This window comes from Manacus candei, unplaced genomic scaffold (genome assembly GCF_025592945.1).
Source record: "Manacus candei isolate 608988 ecotype Guabito, Panama unplaced genomic scaffold, ASM2559294v1 h1tg000019l, whole genome shotgun sequence".
In the NCBI taxonomy this organism is placed as follows: Eukaryota; Metazoa; Chordata; class Aves; order Passeriformes; family Pipridae; genus Manacus; species Manacus candei.
This window is the reverse complement of record NW_026138067.1, coordinates 3,053,647-3,076,263: the sequence shown is the minus strand read 5'-3', so window position 1 is coordinate 3,076,263 and position 22,617 is coordinate 3,053,647. Positions and strand designations below refer to the sequence as shown.

Here is a 22,617-nt window from a genome sequence, read left to right as displayed (position 1 = left end):
CAGGTTGCTGAGGAATTCCAGAGCTGCTGCAGTGGCTCCAGCACAGCAGAGCCAAGGGTCTCTAGGAAAAGCCATCCCAGAGGTACAGAAGCCATTGCTAGCTGCAGGCAGGCGGCGCAGCACCCAGAGTCTGGCACTGAGACTCCCAGCTGCCCAGCAACATCCATGAGAAGCCAGAGTATTGCTAGAAACACATCCAGGAAGGGGAGAACAAAAGGGAAGGAAAACCAAAGACCAACTTGTGCTAGGAAGCCTCTGCATGAGAGACGCACATTCAGCTGCCGATTTCTTCTGAACGGCATTGCTGGAAGCCGAGTGCATCAGCCTGGTTTTCAGACTGATGAAAACTGAACTGATGTTTATAACCAAGACTCTTAGAATTTTTCCCTAATAGTATGGTTTGGCACTTGAAACAGAAAGGCAAAGAGATCACAAGATGATAAATTCTGCTAACACACCTACTGCATGTTAAAAAGGTTTCAGGTTTTTGTTAGAGAGGGTGGGAGGACTGGAATATTCGGGTTCATCTACAAAGCTGAAGCATTAACTCTTCCGCATATAACAGAGTGAGTAATGGACGTGTAGGGGAAAAAAGGTGAATGGTAAAATAAAGCTGAAACTTTACCATTGCTTCTGTTTGTAAACAGATGCAGAAGAAACTAGACAAGCATAATATTTGGCAGCCTTCTTCATTACGACAGATGTCTATGTAGGATAAAGTGGCCTATACAGTAGGTATAGAGGCAGAGTCTTACATATATAAGTAAGATCAAAACAGTTACTTAATTTGCTTAAGAAGAAGGAGGAGTCAGTTTATCTTGTGTTTAATATTTATAGCTATATTTGCAGCAATATTAATTGCACTCTTAAAGGAAATTCAGATCTACTACCTTAAGCAAAGTGGGCTTCAAAAAACTGGATGTCAGACTATACAAATAAAGTATTAGTTTAGGCATGGTAGACTTTATTTTGGCACTTTAACAAATGCTTTATTTTACAGCAGTGGCACAGCATTTGCCAGAAATCTTCTTTTCTTGGCACAGTTATTTCAAGCAGTTATTTTACTAATTGAAGTTCACTAAATATTGCACAATAAGATATACCTGTTAAATTCTTACCCTGTTTTTACTTGCTGAAGTTGTATGGCTTCAAAAAACTTGCCAGTTAAGTAAAAAGCAATATATTAAATATTTGAGCACAGGATAGCATTTGTTTGTTCCTAAATGACCACTGACCTTGGGACAGCAACAAATACAAATTATGCAACTCTTATCTGAAGAGCTACCAGATCTTATTTACAATACATTGCCATTTCTGAGATGTACTTCAGCTTGACATCCTGAACACCTATATTTTGGAAATCTCAAAAATAAAAAATTAGGAGGTCAACAGAGCAGAAGACGAAGCCATTTGTCTGTTACAAAGCATAATATAAGGAGGCAGACTATCGTCTTCGCCACATGTCCCTCTATCCAACACCTTTCTAAGGTCTAAGCAACAGAACCTTTTCTCTTCTATCCGGAATATTTCTTTCTTCTCTTATGAAGACATTCCACTTGTCTCAACTCTTCTACTGGAGTCCAAGCAGAATAAACCAAAATTCTCCAACGGGCCAGGGAAAAAACCAAACTCAAACAACAAATCAAAAACCAATACACACAGTAAATGAGCTAGGGTATTCCTTTGAATTTTACAGTAGGGAAAACAACATTTGCAGGAAGAACAGGTCTGCATCAATACTGCCATTAAATATAATGCAACAGTCAAGTGATTCATAACTCATACACCAGATGCAAGAATTGAACATTCTCGTTTTTCTCTGCCGCTTCAGCAATAAATCTGGTGTGAGGATAAGTCTGATCAACAGCCTTTCTTTTTTTGGTCTAGATTTTTAAGATCTACTAGATGTACTCTGTGACATTAGAACATAAGCAAGTAGACATAAAATGAAAAGCATACAAAAGTATATCACAATGGAATTCTCAGTATTAGGCCACATGATTTATTCAGTAGTGTTTATGTTCCCAAATTACAATTATGTCTATCCATGTAAGACTACAAAAGTTACCATTAGAATTGTCTGTGCTTATAAAATACCAACATTTTCTTTTACTGTTATATACTCATTAACACCAGTCTGCGACGAGTCACATATAATCATAGGCACTTCAAAGGCTTTAAAAGACGTTTACAACTTAAATGCATTTTTAAAGAACAAAAATTTAAACCTCTACTTGTACCTTCAAATTGAAAATAACTAACAAATACAGTGGCCATAGAAATCTGCAGCAACTTCTCAAAATACTGTTAGAGTCTTTGGGTTTGCTTAGGTTCGTCAGTAGCTTACTCCAAATCTTCCTTACAGGAGATTTGTTTAGTAAGAATACGACTATACAGTTTGTAGTAATAATCCAATTTTACACATTAATTTACTGTTACAAATCTCACTGAAGCTACAGGTAAGCTGAGAAACAATGCAAAGTGTAAAATTGATAATCTGACACTTAAATTTATACAAAGTGAAGGTTAAAGTTTACATAGCTGAAAAATTACATTTACACTAAAAGTTACTGTTATCTGAATTATCTGAAGACAAATTGCACCATGACAACTACAAAAAGGCATTTTTTGGAAACAGATAAATTAATGAAATAAAAACTAACTTGTAAGATCAATCTGAGACATGCTGACAAAAATTAAACAACTTTCATTGAACCATAGGATAAAACAATAATTTTCATTATTTTATATTTATGCATAAAGTTTTAAAAATCATTCAGTGAACATCAATGGTTTTATAAAATAATGCTTTGCCACTGTTATTCACAGAACACTGCAAATGTTAAGTTTTAATTTTACATTTTTAAAAGAATACATGAAAAGTTTTAAATACAATGGGTTTTATCATAAAGGTGCCGTAATGGCTCTTTAATGAAAAAAAAAAAATCTTCATTATTCTATGCAAAAGCTTTATTTAAAAAAGTTCAGTGATCTCATAAATAGAGACACTAAATTGGAATTTTATGCATAAAACTCCTTAGTAGGTGCCTTTTGATAGGCAGCACAGGATGGTTTACGTTCACCAAGGTCATAACTGCCTTCATCCTTCTTTCTCATGCGATATACCAGCAGCAGGATAAGGAAGATTGCAAAAAGAAAACCGATAACTCCGCCAGCAATAACAGCTGTAATCAAAGAAACAGAGATTTACAATATGCCAGAAAAACAAGTTAAGCACCATGTTTCTTTTTCACCCCACACAACGAGTTTGCTATTATTTTCAAATTGCAGAAAAGGGCTTCCATTATGCAACTGTCTTCATTATTAGTATCCTGAAATATATTGTCAGAAAGCTTGTTTGTGTTTACGAAGGCAATCATTTAAAAGGACATTCCACCTACAAGTCAGTGATCCAACAACCCACAGTTCTAAAAAAGTTATTAGAATTTTTTCAAAACCCCAGTTAAGAAAGCCACTAGTACTGCCAGAGCATAAAGTTGTCTTTCAAACTCATTTTTCAACAATTACATTTTTGGCTTTAAAAGAAGTATTTTGTTACCCTAGCTAAGAAATGGGTTTTCCCTTTTCTCTGTCCCTTTTCACTGACTCTAGATTGAAATGAATTTCCTATTGATGAATAACAGGAGAGAACACTTCTTGCACTTGTGAGTGTGTGCAAAGTATCAACTCCAACTAGACTTCAGGAGCAAACCCACACGCTTCCACTGATGTGGATTTAATGCTATTTCACATTTTGATGCTCATTGGAAGATGTGGTCCAAAACTGTGTGACTTCATGGCTCCCAACATCCCTTCCAAGGACATGGGGGGGAAGTGTACCTGTAAACACTGTTCTTACACCAAAAAACCCCTCACATGTAGTGAAAACAAAGGTGGCCATCTTTTGCTTCCCTGAGTAATGCATGGAAATAGACCCTCTGTATCCTAAGGGGTATCTGTACCCTAACAGTTGGTGCTCATCAATCCCTCTCCCTCTATCCACACCTGCCATGAGCTCCTCCCAGGCAGTGTCCATCTGTACCAATGGACCAGACAGCAACGTGCTCTTGGGAGGTGAGAAATACATTTCTTCATTGCAAACATCAATCAAATTGTAATTCCTTTTATGAGTTGTGGAAGCTTCAGATACTCAGCTGGCAGTATTCAACTTGTGGGCATTGAATCAATTAGCAATAGACTTAACTATCAAATATCTCCTGAAGATGCCCATTTCATTCTCTTCAAATCAACCACTGGCTACCAACTATGAATGTACTTGGTACTAACGTGTTTAATACCATGAATATACCAAGAAAACTCAGATGTTGAGTTTGTATTATTTTATATGAATCCCTTCTGTTTTCTATTTATTTCTGGTGAGATAGACCTTGGCAAACACTGCCTCACCTGCCAGAACTTCTGTTCTCTGAAAGAGGTTTTCTGAATGCTTCTCAGTGAAGACATCCGTGTCATCCCCTGGCTCATCGCTCTTTTTCTTGGCATCCACCTCAGATCTTTCCTCTTTATCAATTTCTTCAGGTGACTGTGGCACAAAAAGAGAAACAGAGCGTTGCTTACAAAGAGGGTACACCACAAGTTAGCACAGTCACTGCCTGTCATGGGCAGTCATGTAGCTGTGGCTTCACACACATACTCCACAATACCAAACACAACACATAGAAAGTTTTTAGACCATAGAAAGATGGTCTAGACAACACTGTAACTGGATCTATTTGTCATCAGGATGTCAGAATGAAAAACACTACCTGTAAGTTTAAAACCTTCAAATGTATATTTAGCAAAGAGCTGTTAATATTGCCTGTGTTTATCAGAATAACAGCTTCGGAATGAAATAACAATTCTGAAATTAATATATCAGGTTTGTTATATGCAGAATGCCTTTGAAGGTAACTTGGACAGTACTACTTAAGGTGGTAGAAAGAAATACTGAAATAGTTAATGGAACCTGGCAAGTGTTCAAACTACGGTCAAACCACACAGCATTCTCCCTTGAGAAGGGAAGTTTCATGCAGACTTCTCTAATAACTCTTTGAGAGATGTAAAAAAGGTACAGCTTAGACTCAAAAGTATCATGAGAAACTGTCCTGTGTATCATGATATATTCTTTTTTGCATCTCTCTTTTCTTTCATGTGAAATCCAGACATTTCTATGCAGACTTTCCAGTAGGAATGAAACCAAACAGCGCTGGACTCATTTAACAGGCTATAGTAGCATTAAGTAAAGTTTGTGGGGGCTTTTTAATCCATATAAATAAAAGAGTGTTAACATCAAGCCATCAATAGGGTACAGTGGAGTAATTTTAAATGGTGTTGCTCTCCAGCCACGCACCTTTGTTTGTGCAGGCCCCTTGGTCTGCATTTTCACTGTGGTGGTCTCAGCCCTAGATGCATCACTAGTAGTTGGTAACTTTGGAAGCGTTCTGGATGTTGTTATAACTGCACTATCCTCCTCTTCTTCAGCACCTGGAGACAAAACATAACACTTCATTAACCTGTGAAATTCTTCCAGACCAATTATATGTTTTATTATGACACCAACATAGAGGTGCTTGCACAGCCCACCCCAGGCAAGGGGCTTAGATGACAGTGCCTGCTAAGATAAAGATGTGAGTGCAAACAGTGTGCCCCAAACTGTCAGGACAATATTTGACCCAAGTGATCCCATGAATAAGGAAGGGAGTGCATCAGCTGGAATAAACAGTAATCAGGAAATGACCATGATACTTTTCATACAGAAGGACCCATCCTGAAAAGAGGTAAGACGAAAGCATTAACAGTTGTAACAGGGGTAGAAAGTCTGGAGTGGAAGCAGCAGCCATCAGGGCTGGTGTGACATGGGCAGACCCGGTGCCATGGGGTCTGATGAGGCCTCATCACACCAGGGGCTCTGCTGGGGCTTGGCAGTGCCACTCACCACCCTGTGGGTGCCCCCAGCAGCCACCTCCAGCTCTCCCACAGCCACCATGGGGGCACTGCTGGAACCAACACCCTGGGGTGCAGGGTCATCTCCTGGGGGTGGCAGGAGGTGGTGATGCCCTGGATCACATGGGGCTGGGGGTATCTGAGTATCCTACAGCAAGAGTGTATGGGCAGAGAGTCTGGTACATTCAGATAAGGGGAGCTTACACACCCATAGCCTGTGAGAAGGATGTCTGTGTGCATGTGGCACACATTTGGATCAGTTACAGAAGGTAATTTAGAAATTTGGGGTTGTATGTTACCATTTTATAAGTGGCAGGTATTGTGGTTATCTGCTGATATTAAGCCTAAAAGTATAGTTCAATGATTGCTAGTTAATTACATATCATAAATAAATCAGTAAACTTCTTTAACCTTACTTATACCTTGAGCTGAACAGTTTTCCCTGTAACATACTCCTTCAACAACAAAATTTCTCCTCTACAGCACATCTGTTGAACTCTCAAACAAAAAACCAATCATTTTCTATCTAAAAGCAGATTGTTATTACTTTATGTTTCAGTCACTAGGAATTCCCATGGTTTTAAACTCCACATAATTCAGAAGCCTTTTTTCTTTTGAAATGAGTAAGAGGACAAAAAACTCCCTAAAGATTACCTTAAATTTAATTTCCTTCACATTCAAAGCTCTGATGGAGTATGAAGGCTCCTTTAGAATAAGATAATGGACATGTCTCATAAATATCCTTTAGTGATAGTGAAAGGAAGAAGAACAGGAAAGAGACTAAATTATTGCAAGACCTGAAAGAGGAAAAAGAATTGACCTATTCTTGGACACTCCTTAGGAATCTCAATGTGTTCTGCTCATTACAGGCACTGGTTACCCAAGTAACTATTGGGTAATAAATCTAGCAAATGTGCATAAGAATAGTTCCTAACAAATGAAAAGATATCCTCTTACAACAGAACAGTATGACTCACTCATTCCAAACAGATTTTTTAACTTATTTTCTTAGAGAAATAAAACAGGCCGAAAATATGAGTGCAATAATGATGTTTTGAACTCACGATCAAGAATTACATACATTTGGCATTGAAAGGCACGGTATTAACAAGACAATAACTAAAACAACCTTTGTATGGTAGAAAATAAAATTTAGAATCATTAAAAAAAGTAATTAAAGATACTGGCACAGAATAATACTGGAAAAAACCTTCAGATGTACCAAAATTACAGCACAACCTTCAGAATGAAGACCTCATAACAAGAATCAGGTATTTCCCTGAAATGCTACTCAGAGATCAAAAAATCAACATCCTGCTTCAAAACATAGGTGAGGAAAGGCATCCAACAGGAATTTTTTTCTGGCTTTGACTCAAGAGTTTTCTTTGAGAAATAATGGCCCAATGGGTAGCTCAGCCTGCTTTACCTTCCAAAGTTCCTCCATATTACACAAGGCTTTCACTCAAGGAAACTAAATTTGATTGTCAGATTAGACATGTGATAAACCCCACTTTAAGAGTACAGAAATTTATTTTCTTCTTTTTATGAAATAAAAAGCCCCATTTAATCACAACTGCTCCTCCAAATCCTTAGATGCCACCTTTGCTTCGGGCAGTAGTTGTGTCTGCCAGATAAAATGGTAAGCACTACAGGTCTGAACTTCTTTGGCTAAGGATGATGCAGATTTACCGTCTTTCAACAAATGGGTGACTGATCTAACTCTGGGACTAGTCACTAGATTTTCACCAAAGGTACCCAAATCCTCTTGCATATGGTCTCAGGAGAATTCTGACAATTCCTAAAACATCAAAGCACCTACCGTTTAGGCCTGACTCAGTTACTGGCTCAGACACATCCCCACGGTTCCTGCCTTCCAATTAGCTTTATCTAGACAGGCCTCAGATTTGCATGGAGTAGATCTAAACAAGGGGAAGACATTGCCCTTGCTATACTGACAGTAGTATTCTAAGAATTACCTGTAAATAAGACTGAAGAATCAAAAAACCCATCACTAATCCTCTCCAAAACACAGCAATAGCATTTTACATAGTATCATGTTCCCTAAAAGGCACAAAAAAGAGAACCACTTCCCTCATTGAATCCAAATAGGATTGGAAAGAAAATACCTAGTGTCAGGAATGTAACTTCCAGCTAGGTTTGTTAAGAGGAACACGGTGAAGCAGTTGGAGTATAAGAGCTTACTTCTTCGTCTTGAAAATATCACAGTTTCTGTACGTGGTTTCTAGATTTGGTCAGCTTGGGTGATGGTGCTGGGTATTCACTGCCTTGAGTCCCCCTACAAATAGATACTGCCTTCTTAGTCAGGGTACCACAAAAACCCTGCAGTAATTAAACCCATAGCCATCTCTGTGGAAGAGAGCTGAGAGCTCTCAACCATCACACACCATCTTTTATCCACTGTAACTTCTTCAGGATGCCCAACTGCTGTCTTCATAGTGGTCAAAATAGCTCTAAATTGTGCTGTTGTATTGGAAATATCTAATATTGGTGATGTGTCTATTAGCCACCCCTTGGATGACAGGAATGTGAATACTCTTTACCACGCTCAGTGCTTGAGGAAACTTGTCAGAAAATCAAGTTTGTGCCAGCTTAAATTACTGGATAGAAAGTAGAAATCACTTTATAGATAGTTGTAGACAAAAAAAGCCCACAGTAGTTAGCACTTTTACTTGCAAACCAGCCAGTGATTAACACTTCCTACCAAACAAATCCAATCATTTCTCCCCGTCTTTTGGCATCATATTTGTCTGCTATTGCACATCACACTATAGGAGTACTACCACCACAAGCAAATTAGTGATAAGGTGGGCACACACATAACCACCATCTCACACCTTCGATCTCTATCAGTGATGTGACACACACCAAAATTACACATTTTTAGCTGGCTTACCTCATTCCTATTCACTGCAAAGTCCCCAAAGCAATTCTAATCAACATAGTGTTGGTACCCAGAGATGACACTAAAAACATAATACTAGTGCCCTGTCAGGGAACTGCAGCTGAAATAATTGGAGATAGTGCAAGGATGTCATGTCTCTGATAACTCTCACCCAATGAGGGAAAAAACCCCAACAAAGCCTTTTATGTCAGAGGACCTGGACAACCACGCAACCAACGTCATGAAGCATGCTTGGGCTGGTTTAGCAGGTGGACAGAGGAAGCTCTTGCTCCAAGATGATCTGAAAGGCACTTACAAGTGGGACCTTAGGAAAGGGAAAATGAATACTTTCTGTGTTGTGTGCACCACGAGAGGAAGCACAGCAGGAGAGGGTGTGTGGCCCCAGCTGGAATGCCTGCCAGACACACTGCCATACAGGCCAGGGGCATCCAGAGTTGGCCATGGACCCATGATGGTTCCTGTTCAGCACCTGGGAGAGTGCCCGTGCCCTCCCTTTCCCCAGCCCCACGGCCCCTGGCCATTCAACTCCCCAGCCATGTGACCCCCCATCAGCTTCCCTTTAGGTCAAGAGCCAAAGCAGATCTGCTCTTGTGTTGCCTGGAGAAACTCCAATCCTATCACCACAATTCTCCTCCAAGAACAGTCCCCAGTCAGTCTACACCTGGTTCATCCTGAGCTAACCTTCTCAACTCAAGCTGCTGAGAAATAGTGGGTTGGGGAAGACAAGAAAGTCAAGGAAAAATTTGCATGATTTTCTGATATATATATATTGTATGTATTTACCATGAGTAACTTAAGAGAAGACACAAGAACAACAGGCAGTCTTCCAAAGAACTTGCAGATAAATCTGAAAGTGATGGTACCTTTCCTTAACATAAGGGTAGTCACACTTCTTAGCAGTTACTTGCACTTATCTCCAAGATCAAGGCTCAGTGAAAATCTTTCATGCCAGAGAAAAAAGTAACTAGTTATAAAAGCATTTCAAGTTGTATATAGGCAGGAAAACTATTTTTACTTTTTATTGTTATCCTATATAAACCACCAACACTAAAAAGAGTGACAATAGACTGAAGCATTCCCTCAGAGATGGAGACTGCAATAAAGAAACAATGGACTAATGAATTCACTATGGATATTCTACTGTTGATATAGGACGATGAGGAAGCAGGCATGGCTCCTTCGCAAATTGCTGATCAATGGATTTGGACTGAACACTTGGGCAAAGGCACAACAGTAGTTAAAGAGGCTATGAAGGGAGAGAAAAGAAAAAAACAGAATACCTTTGGTACTCCTTACGGAAAGCCAATTTCTAGTCTGAAATGTGTCATGCCTACAGTGACATTTGTCCATGTTAATGCTGCTTGAAGACCTGCAAGGGCATTAATGGTGGTGCTGACAATTCCTTTTAATCTCCATAGGCCTGGTGGCAGCTAACAATGTTCATAGCAAGGAAAGGAGTCAGTGTGTTGTCATTCTGGATCTTTTGCTGGATCAAATTTGCTTGGACTGGAATTACATAGCAAGAAAACCACTCATGAGTGGGAAGGTTCTTTCTGTTAGAAATATTACATCACTGAGTATCAAGTAAAGAGAGACAGACTGAACATAATATCAGAAAAACTGATAATGTTACAGCTGCAGGACACTTTCTATATAAAACAGAGATAGCAGTAAGCATAGGAGGAGTAGGGTGGAGAGGATGCTACTTTGCTTCCCTGAACTAAAGACTTCTTGCTTTGTTCAAAAATATTAGATCTGGGTACTGTCACATGAGTTATCTGCAGGGGCATCCAGCTTGTCTCAGTCTACAATGAGACTTTTCCTGTTTTCCTGTAGGAAAGAAACAGAGAGTGCCAGAGACAGTAAAAGTGCATGCCATACACTCCATCTTCCACCCACGGCTCAAGGCTGAGCACAAGAAAAGAAAGAAAAGAAAGCCAAGGGGTTACTGTTGGTGATGTCTAGAGCTAGATTCTGTCCTTTTGACTCCACTTTTATGACAGAGATCATAGAAATTACCGAATAGTTAGGGTTGGAAGGGACCTCTGAAGATCATCCAGTCCAACCCCCTTGCTAAGGCTGGGTCACCTAGAACAGGATACACAGGAACATGTCCAGGTGGGTTTTGAATGTCTCCAGAGAAAGAGACTACACGACCTCCCTGGGCAGCCTGTTCAGTGCTCTGGCAGCTTCAATGTAAAAAATTTCTTCCTCATGTTGAGGTGGAACTTCTTGTGTTTTAGTTTATGGTCATTGCTCCTCATCCTGTCACTGGGCACCACTGAAAGGATTCTGGCTCCATCCTCTTGGCGCCCACCTATGAGATATTTAAATGAATTAAAAAGATTCCCCTCTCAGTCTTCTCTTCTTTAGACCAAACAGGCCCAGCTCTCACATTGTCTCTTCATACGAGAGATGCTCCAGACCCCTCATCATCTTTGTATCCCTCCAGTGGACCTTCTCCAGTAGCTCCTTGTCTTTCTTGAGCTGAGGAGCCCAGAACTAGACAAAGTACTCCAGATGTGGCCTCACTAGGGCCAAGCAGAGGGGCAGGATCACCTCCCTCAACCTGCTGGCCGCACTCTTCCTGATGCATCCTGGGATACCATGGACCCTCCTGGCCGCAGGGGCACTGCCAGCTCATGGTCAAACTTGTCATCCACCAAGACTCCCAGGTCCTTCTCAGTAGAACTGCTCTCCAGTGGGTCAGCCCCAAACTGTACTGGTACTTTGGGTGATTCCTCCCCAGGTGTAGTACCCTACAGTTGCCCTTTATAAACCTTGGGTTAACAAAATCTGAAGCCAGTTCTTGTGTAGTCTTTTCCACTTCAAAACCAGGGTTGTATTTTGAATTATCCACATCAGAAACAGCAAAACTCCACAGAGGGATGAAAAAAACCCCAAACCAGACCATTCTTCATACAACTATTTATTGTCAATATATGTCCTTTCCCGAAGCTTACAAAGTCACCAGCACCTGAAGACAGGACAGAAGGGGATGTTGACTGAAAGCGCATTTTTTCCTGGAGGTCGAAATTTTCCTTAGGCAGTACTGTGAACTGAATGAAATCACTGATTCATTAATTATTTTTTTCAAATGAAATAATAAATCTCTCCTTGAAGAAGTCTACTGCAAGGAGGTCCAATTAAGCCTCTGATCTCACTGGAATGTCAAATTGCCCCTACAGAGGACTCTCAAAACACAGAGTATCACCCAGATACCAATGACCATGGGCCTGGATTTGCCTGGCAGCATAATCAGACCTCTTCAGACTTAATTTAACATATCTTTGAATCACCAAAAGAACAGAAAAACACAAATTCGAAAAAATCTCAAGTGTAGTTTACAAGATAACATAGACAAGGTGTTAGAAGAAGGGCTCATCCTTTAAAAGTAAACCAGTATGTATAAACATCAAAAGATATATTACAAAAAGTACAATAACAAAAAATAAGTAACATACTTGGACAATAAATGGGATTTCCACAACAGCTCAGCAAATACTCACAACAATAAGGAAATGTCTTTTTCCAGAACTACCATAAAATCCTTCACTTAGCTTTTAATGGTTGAAGCCACCAAGCTAGTCTAGAAGATACTCCTCAAAGAGGCTTTCTAAGAGTAATGATTAATGAGGTTTCACTGACAGTTTTTTTGAAAAATTTTCAGCTAGCTACATGCCTCTAATGAGTGTTTAAGTCTGAGAAATCAGAATGTTATATTTAAGAATTTCTTTATTCACTATATGCATGTAATTACCTCAGAGAAAACTCATGTTTTTTCGGCAGTATCTAGACTTCTAAAGTTAAAAGAACAACAACAAAAGAGAAATGGACACCATGTTTACGTGAACCTGACTGCATATAAGAGAAAACAAGATTGCTGCTGCTAAATTAGCATTATGTCATGGGAGAACTAAGCCTTGCCTAATCCTTATTACTAAACTCCAGAGAGACCTACACAGAAACCAGAGGGAAAGAAGATACCCAGCAGAGAGAAAATAACGCAGTGAAATGATGCAACTAAGGCGTAAGAGAAAAGAGCAGAAAGTTAATACTTAAAACCCAGCCCGCAGGGGTGCTTAGTGCTCCATAAATAGAGAGCCCAGTACTCATGATATTCACTGAAAGTATCATCCCCAACTTATAAAGGAAAACTGCACGGCTTTTCCTCAAATAATTGCATTACTTCTTACACTTTTTAAATCAATTTGTGATGTGTTGTCTCACCTGAACCTGACCCAGAAGAATAATCATCATCATCAATTGGATAGACGCCTGATGCTTCTTCAACAGAGCTGTTGTCAAGGTATAAATCTTTATCAGAGGTCAAATCTGTTCTCTGGAAAACAGATAAGAGGGAATAGTTAAAAAGATAACAGTTCTCCAGCACAGCAGTCTCTTTATCTTCAGTTCTACTTTTTAAGTTGTTGATGGCACACTGAAATTTATACTTTCAGATTATGGCCCGCATTCATCTAAGTTGTTATACAAATTTGTAAAAATTACAGCATAAAAAAAAAAAAATCCAAGGCCACACAATGAAAACCACACTTCATCTTATTAAATGCATGAATGAATAAAGAGGATTTGCAAATACACTCTTCAGAGCTTCTGTAACAAGAAAGAAGCAAATCCCAGGACTGAAGCCCTCTGTCGAGATCTCAAATATACAAATCTATAAGCTGTCATGTGAAGTCTGTTCATTTGATCTCAAATGGGAATGAACAAGAACATGTATCAAGAACTACCTCAGAGGTTAGTTGAGCCAAACGTCACAAAACTCTTTAGAAATTAGAACAAACAACTGGGACTACAGAATACAAATGTTTCTAAGACAGTGCTATTGATTAAGGATTATCACATTTTCAGACGGATCAGGCAGCATGATGCTCCAATTCCTAAATGAACAAGTCTCTCCTAAAATTTAACTGCAGCTTCAATAGGCTAAAAATTTGGTTTCTTGTAACTAGCACCAGACTTTTATGTCTGCAAGTATTTCTCCACTAAAGAGAGATTCTGCTAAAATCAGCTGAAAATAGAACAAGGTATCAAACATCTTTTAAACTGACAATTCAGGCTTCGAAATACTAGCAACTGCCTTCCTCCACAGCTTTTCTAACAGAGAATAAACGTCCTTATGAGGGCCATGTATCTTTGATGACTGAGAAGGTACTATTATTGCTATTACTTTTACCAGCATTTCTGTGAATGCCTGTTTGAGATGACTTGTTGAAGAAAGTATGACAGTTCTAAATGGATTTTTGAGTAAAAAAAAACCCAAACACCAAAATGCTATACCAAAATGCATCTATTCTGTATCTCATATAAGCACCCAAAACTGCTGCTCTGAGTCCCAAATGTTTCCATCTTACTTATTACTGCATGGCATTGACTGCCAATTTTATTCTACCCAGCTTTTCTAAAGGAGTGCCAAACTATATATGGGGTAACTCCTGTATGCAAAGACCCATATCAGACTTTCCAAGGTAACTTTTTTTCCCAGAGATCTAAAAAATATTGTTGAAAACATTTTTTACTTCTTTTTAGGAGGTTTGTGGCAACAGGTTCCTGTTTTAAGCTTCTTCACAGCAAAAAACTGCTCTTCAGTTTTATCTGCAATAAAAAATTATTCTTCATGGAAAGCAGAGAGGCCATCCTGATTATTAGTTTATGTCAGAGTAAAAAGATCTTTGCACCAGGGGTACCTTACACATCTCTGGACAGCTCTAAACTAAAACAACGTTACCCTGGTTTTCTTCTACAGAGGAAAAGAAAAACAACATGATATTTCGTCAAAGTCTGCTCCTATGGCCACTTTTCCCCCCACATGAGACATGTTGTGGGGGGGAGGGGGAAAGAACCCTGGTTTTAATATAAGTTTACAAAAGGCCTGCTCTCATCTGCTGTTGCTTCACATGGTCTGCCTGGAACTGGCTGCAGTCCAAAGCAGAAATTCGAGATGATGTCTGGTCACCATCAAATGACTTAATTCCTTTAAAAGATGTCTCCAAAGGAAGTCATGAAGTACCGTGGTAGGTGTATAGGTGGTATTGTAATTAAGACACAGCTGAGACTGTTTCCGTATGGGAAAACAACTCCCTGTCACGAGACAAATATCCTGCTCTTGATCCAGCTGCCACAATGGACCAAGCCACTTCACCCCACTTTACTTTCAGACACAAACATGGTACAAAAGAGACCACTCCTTAACATCAGGCAGGAAAAAAAACCAAAACATTTTGAAAAGGAAATGCAGGTGGCTGACCATGAGTGTAGAAAAGCCACACAATATTCAAAAGATATCAGAGGCAGTAAATGTTACCCAATGCCAAATTGGGAAAAAAAAAAATTGAAGACCTACATGCAGGAATTTCCTAACAATGGAAATTGCATTTGACAAGAGCTGAGAAATAGCCTGAGTTTGCAAAAGTTAGTGAATGAAAACTAGTCTGGGAACAGAAGCATCACACATCCATCCCCAGAATTTTTTGTGTTAAATAAAAATATGAACTTACCAATCAATTTATTCCCTAGACCATTTCCTTCTTCTGTCTATGTCAGAAGCAAACTTAGTAAAATTCAAAACCCAAATAAAACCTCCAAAAACTTTCCCCTCCCCTGTCAAAACAAGCAGTCCTGTTTTCTTGCTCTTTCCAGCCTCACAGAGAACAGAGAGAAGTCAGAAATGACTCCTGGCAGCTCTTGTAACAATTTAGTTCCTGTAAGAACTAAATTAGCTGAGCAGCTAACCCAACCTAGCCCAAACTGCAAGTGCCTGGGCAGCCAGGCTCCCCACCATCATATTCACTCCCTTTCTTTCGATGAATTATGGCTCTTCAGTTGCCAAAAGCTTTTATTTCTTACAATGCTGGGATGTTCTCAGGATTTAAACCAGCTGAAAACAGAGGAACAGAAAAGGAAGAAAAGCCTGGGTAGCTTTCAGCCCCAATTTCAGAATCCATTGTATTTTTTTCTGGGGATGCAATGGATACAATGTGAAACATTACTTAGTATCTAGTACTGTGGATGGCACAACTCCACCAGAATGAGAAAACTATTCCCCACAGTATTATAGAACTAGTACAATATTTACTATAGGAGAAATACATGGTACAGTGAACTCCAAATGCATCCAGATCAGACATCAAGCTCCATCTGAGGAAGATGCTTTGTAGCCTCTCTGGCCAGAACCCCTTGCTTCTGCCCACTGGTGGAACTCAGGCAGGACACAAGCACCCTCTCAAACCAAAGGCACAAAGAAGCATACTCTAGCTTAAAAATCCCCAAGCACCTGCACAGATAAATGCATTCATTGCACTGTTCCCAAACAGACTCTTTGCAAGCTGGCGAGTAGACTCTGAGTAGGAGCACTCGCTCTACACCCACAGCTTGCACCTTTTATCCCAGTTGTTTAGAAGCACATGGCTGCCTTAGATCACTTGGAATGAAAAATGCCTTAAGGCTAAGAATAAAAAGAAAAGTCCAACATTAAACAAAAAATACATGGCCATTAAAAATAAGTCTGTGAAGATTAAGCTTAGAAAAATGAGAGATGGTTAATGAAAATAAAAGAATACTTCACGGTGCTTAAGTGAGTATCAAGCACTGAAAACATGCTTTGCAATTTTATGCTATGTAAAAATAAATTTGATTCAGTATTTGCTCTAGAAATGTTTTCTTGATTGTCAGCTGAGAATCCATGGGGGTCCATGGACTACTTCCAGGATGTTCACAAAAGAAAAGTTGGGAAAACAAGTCCCTAGTCAGTAGGCTTGGACAGAGAAAGGTCTGTACTAGCATTTCAATATGCTTAGGAGAAAAAAAAAAAAGTTTGCAAATTCTAGCTACATAAAACTATTTTTAGTTTTTATGAAGGCCAAATATTTAAGGGACTATTACCTATAGCTAACAATTGAAATCAAAGCCCTCATATCACTTTTATGTAACAGCCTTATTTTCAGGCCTATTAAAGCAGCAGGAACACCAGGCAAGGATGCCTCTGTTATCAGTCCTTTAATCTGGCCCTGAAGCCACAAAAACTGCTCGTTACCTCTTGACAGAGATTGCATTCTTGTCCATCATTGTTATCCCACTTATGTTTTTATTCCAAGAATATAATGCTGCAAAATCCTGTGACCCAAATACTTCACATGCTGCATACCAATGACCACTGATTCCTGTCTGGCTATTGACTACACTGGCATAAATCTAAATCTCATGGATGTAGTGTAGATTAGCACCCATTAAGTACTAGATAAAAGACATTTTCATACCAGCAATATGTTGAATTTGAAATATCAAAGTCTTTATTTTACTAAAGCTTACATCCAAAGTAATTTTTAATTTAATAAATTTAGATAATCCAGGACATATTAAAAACAAAAAAATACCCAAACCCAAACCCTCATTTTGGCAGTAAATGAGAGAGGAAACAAAGCAAAAAAGGTTTTCTTGTATCATCATCTCACGAAAGGCATAAATCATTCATCAAAATTACAGCAGAAAAAAACTGAAAAACAATAATCAGACAACAGGAGGATTGGGAATGGATGGCACATTTCATTCAAAAAAAAGAACAAAGCACCCTGTCATAGCCATTCCCTTTTTCAGTGCTGCTGTTACTGTCTGTCCTCCCACTACGTGGGGGTGATTTAGGAGTAAGACTTTACACACTTTGATGCCATCTGGATGAAGCCAAGAAAGCTGGTGAGAGGAGCAATGAAGAAGTAATGTCTACCATGGCTGTCATGGCTGTTTGAAACTCAGACACAAGAGCAATGAGTAGCTGACATAGAAGGAAACATTTTATTATTTACAGATGCACTCAAATTTTTATTCTCCGCCTTTTTGAGTATAAGCATGGGAGAGAGAATTTGAGATTTGCAGCTGGGTTACTAACGGTACGTTGCCTCCCTTTTTTCCTAGATGGAATTCTTTTAGATGTAACCTGTTTAGTATGCATGGAACCAGAGACTAATATTTAAAAAGTGATGTTATATTACAAATATCTAAGCCAGGGGCCTCTGAAAATTTGCAAGCGTTACAGCTGTTGATCAGGCAGAGATCTTACACATTAGAAGGAGAAAGAAAACAGATTTTCCTCTTCTATTAATACATAGTGCAGTTACATGCTTGCATAAAAGCATGCTCAGCTGGTGAGTCTGAGTTCACAAGAGTGATGTATTCTTTATATACACTACGTTTTTGGAAAGCTAACCACCTGAATGCATTCACCTAAAGCCTCAGGGCCATTGCAGAGGTTCCCACTGAAGGCTAGAGAAAAGGCAGTTGTGAAGAAGCTGTATTTCTCTCTAGGCTTCCTGCAAAAGGAATTATGATCTGTCACCTAACAGGAGTTAGTCCTAACAGACCTCAGCATTGCTGACCTTGAAGCAGGCAGGTATTTCCCATCACTGTTTGCCAATTCTGGTGTCATCACACCAGGAAAGCTGTCTCACAGGTGAGACTGTCCCATTAAGAGTTTGTTAACCTTGCCCAGGAATCAGTCACGATTTTAAACAAAAAATCTGAAGTGCAAAACTTCAAAATCAGATTTCCACCTCAATGCACCAGATTTTCCCACAGAAACATGCCAACCAGAAGAGCATTCACTTTCCATTTTTCATCATGTTACTAGTTCTCGGAGATGAGCCTCTGCCAGCTCCTTCAGTCTGCAATTCCCTACTGCCCATATGTACCCAACTACAAACATGCAATTTTGAAGGAGGATTTTACGTTACAAGGTATGTTTAGCACTAATTGTCTTAGTACAGATACCTGCCTTTCCTTTCACTGATATGCCCTACAGCTGGGAATAGAAGAAACGGAGAGTAGTCCCCATTATTTCCTTTCAAGGTGACACTGGCACTTTGAAGAACTTGCAACACAAACTTTTGCATGCTCAAGTGCACTGCGCCAACCATGGTGGGGCCTTCTGCAAAAGTGGTGGTAGGAGGCACGGTGGTGGGCAATTGTGGAATTTTCTGAGAAATAAGACACTTATAATTGGTGACATCATTTAAGCACAACACTCTAAGGACTCCCCATTTTCTCCCCTGGAGAAACCATACTGATTGCACAATGGTGATGTTAGTAGAGTGGGTACTGGCCACAGGGAAGCTGCCCTGCACCACAGTCTGGGTAATTGTCATCACAGCAAAAATATTCTTTCTGTAACACCAGGCCCCCAGATTGATTTTTCCAAGTTTGAGAGCAAGGGTTTCATACAGGAGTCAATATCTGCATTTCCTCCAAATAATTTTGACAGAGTTACCACCTCCCAGTGTTACCTTAGAATGGCTTAAACCCCTCCAAGCACTCCCCAAGGCTGGTCCCTTTCCATGCCAGTCCTCATGCTCATCCGCACGCCCAATGTGAAAACCAACCTTGCGATTGGAACTGCCTGGACTGAATTTGCAAAAGCCATCATCTCCCCCATCGCTGCCTTTGGCCAATTAAATAACAAGCTTTGATTGCCATGACTCGTTCTGGAAAGCTCATTTACACAAGGACATTTGTTGCCCTTCTTTGGATAAAAGTGGAAGAGTAAACTGTCTTCGTATAGGTGTCCCCACTAGTGTGGTGTTTGCCTCCAGGGACAGTGTTGGTGCCGGCAGCGGCACAGCAGGCTGTCATCCTGTATGGTGCAGAGCAGAGCCACTACCACAGCTGGAGCACATGCCAGAAAGATTATTCACGCTCCTTGTACCTCATGTATAACTTCCTGATGCTGCACAAAACTATAGCTCTAGGCTTCCAATCTCTCACGACAGATAAAGAAAGGGTTTGACCGCTCGTGGCTGCTGAGGAAAGGCGGAGAGCCCAAAATAAACACAAGTACTGCAAACTGCTTCTACTACTGCTAGTTTCAACAATAGAGGAGTCCACCAAAAGAGCTGATTTACAGAGATTGCCTCATGTCAGAGCCAAGAGCCTAAATATGCTGGCTTTTAAGATGCACACAATCTGTTACGCCAGACTAATTACCAAAACAGAGGCGTATTTGACAGGGACTGCATTAATAAAACAACTCTTGCTGGTGTTAGGCATTTCAGCAGTCTATGTCATGGCTCACAATACAAAAATACACTGCATCCAAGAAGACACCAACAAGCTACCACCACGTCAGCTACTGTTCACTCACAGCCACGTCCCAAAGAAATTACAGTGCTGCAGTTGATAGATTTAAGTTCACACTCTTCACAAAGTTACAGAAACTCATGTGCCTGTTTTCTAACAGTCATCTATGCCTTTAGAAATATTCCCTCAGGTAATTACATGCCGTATGGTACATTATGTGATAACAGAACTTAAAACAGTAATAGAAGAACTTGTTCAAGCTTAAATGAAAATGTTTTTCATCCCATTATAAAGACCACAAAACTCCATAGTGGGTCTTTGGCCTGCTTACAGCTTTGGAGCTGAGGCTTGTCCTACCTTGAGAAGAAAGATAAAACTTTAGTTTCTAATTCTAACCCTTATCCAAAAATTGTGTTGCCCAGGGTGGGACAGAAGTTGCTGTATGATGATGCAGGAGGGAGGTGAGCAAGCAGGGCAGCAAGATCAAGCAGAGCTTTCTATCTTTACACCTGAATATCAATAGCACAATCTCTGATGAAGGACAGATCAAACAACTTTCTCCATGCTCTCCAGCTACAACAGATTTTACAACAAATATTTAGTAAACGATCAAAAATAGATCCTCATGAGTTATCCTATAGTCTTCCTAGGCTATCCAGCTAGGCTCAAGCCCCTATGAAGTATTAAAAGACTGCTAGCTGAATGAGACCACAGTTGAGCGTACCACTCCAAAGATGTTTTCATCATCTACCCTGCAGAAGTTACGTATATCTTCATTCAGTTACAATAATTTTCTGGAAAACCAAACCTTTATCTCTGTGTATCGGCACCACCACTATACTGCAGTGAAGAGCAGTTCTACACAGTCTACAGGTTAGGACCTTCCTAATCTCATGACCACATAAACTTACTCCAACTTCAAATCGTTACTTAGAAACGATAGAGGGGCCTGGCAAATCTGATTTGTCAGCTCAAGCAAACAGTACTGCTGTGCTGTTTCTGCAAAGCCCCCAGTTTGACATTATATCACACTCCCTAACCCCCACACCAACAGGTCTTTCCTTGTATGTGAAACTCAGAAATGAACACTGCAGTTTAGTTGTCACCTTCACCTTGAAAACCTCAAGACAGTTTAACAGTCAACTACAGTACACAGCAATTCCCGTTTCCCATGGAAAAGCAGAAGTTTAATATCAAAGTTTCTCTGGGTATTCCCAAATTTAAAGATTCAAAGCCCTTTTAGATTTCATGCCAAGCAATCAGTTGGTGCAAAGAACAGTTTATTCTCAAACTCTGCCTTTGACGTAGGCACAATACAACAGGAAAACTATTTTAAAGGGGCTACAGCTGAATCAGTTGCCAAAGTGCTACTCTAGACTGAAATATTAAAGGGCAATGCAGGCAAAACAGCATCAGAAGCCAGCAGCCAGCAATGCGCATCACAGATTGATTTATCTCAATTAGCATAGCAATTTTCTGCACATTTTCCAAAAAGCACCCATCGGTTTCCCTAAAAATAGGATCAAAACCACCATGCAAATTGTTGTCACAGCTCAAAATGCTAATCATTTTTTTAAGGACACATCAGCCCATGTGCAGACAGGTTAAATTTAAGGCACAGCCATGACCAAGAACCTAAATGCTCCCCTTTGAAAATGCTGAATGAAGAGGTCAGCCTGCCAGTCACAAGTCTGACAGTAACGGGAGAAGCAGGTAGCATTTGGTATAGAGGTCATAACTACATGTACCTGCCTCAGTGCTTTTAAGTCTAACGCACACTGGCTCTTCTACACACACCTCCTCTCTCCTTTCATGCTTTACTGATCTGTTTTGCTAATCAATCAGAAGAACTAACACTTATATTTTTGTCCCTCCTCCTGAGAATGTGGATGAATGATTAAAGCTGCCAGGGTAACCTCTCTGGCATGCATGCCAATAACTCCCCACCTAATAGCCTTTCCTCTGCCTTGATGCCCTGGCCCACTGGTGATTACTCCAATCCCTTGAAGTGGTCAAATTGCAGGGCAGACCCCATGGAAACCTATTTAGAGCTGTTCTAGTTCATACCAAAGAATAATGTTTTTAATACAGATTGTTCTTTTTAAAGCTCTACAAATGCAGCTGTAATCAATTGTAGTGGAAGCACTGCAAACCTCCACCAGCTTCAAAAGCCCCGTATTGATTCCTTTCCAGCCCATGGATTTCAACAAAATAACCCCATGCGAGGAATCCAGACTCAACTAACATGAAATCATTTAAATTAAGATTTTTTTGCCATTAGTAGTGAGAATTAGCAATAAACTGTCTCAATCAATTACATTCCTTTCACATAAACAGGGAAGTTACATATAAACCAACTATATTATTATAGCTACATTAAGCACCAATTAAATATTACTAGCAAAAGTTATGTATGGCAACTGAAGTTTGTCAAAGGTGAGGAGGAATCAGACTTCACAGCTTAAAGAGAGAGCATTTTCAGTTTGATATCACTGCTACTCTTTCCACTGGTATAGTCTCCTCAGGCACACAGAGCAAACACAGACAGCATTGAGAGACCAGGTACATGCTTGTGAGATACCTCTTGGTATCCCACATCCCCAAACAGTAAGACAGCAAGGATGACTTTATTGCTATTTCCAGGTGTCAACTTCCACTCATCTCACTGG

At 39.8% G+C, this 22,617-nt stretch overlaps 1 protein-coding gene across 1 annotated transcript in view; it reads right to left on the bottom strand.

The window, feature by feature from the left end:
- Positions 1 to 1,979: 1,979 nt before the first annotated feature.
- SDC2 (syndecan 2) overlaps positions 1,980 to 22,617 on the bottom strand; it is a 59,237-nt gene continuing 38,599 nt past the window's right edge. The window contains exons 2-5 of the mRNA XM_051785315.1: positions 13,097 to 13,208; positions 5,351 to 5,484; positions 4,408 to 4,543; positions 1,980 to 3,185 (exon numbers count right to left, since the gene is read on the bottom strand). Coding sequence (XP_051641275.1) covers positions 3,022 to 3,185; positions 4,408 to 4,543; positions 5,351 to 5,484; positions 13,097 to 13,208 — 546 coding nt within the window. The 3' untranslated portion in view covers positions 1,980 to 3,021. The remainder of the gene's footprint in view (positions 3,186 to 4,407; positions 4,544 to 5,350; positions 5,485 to 13,096; positions 13,209 to 22,617) is intronic.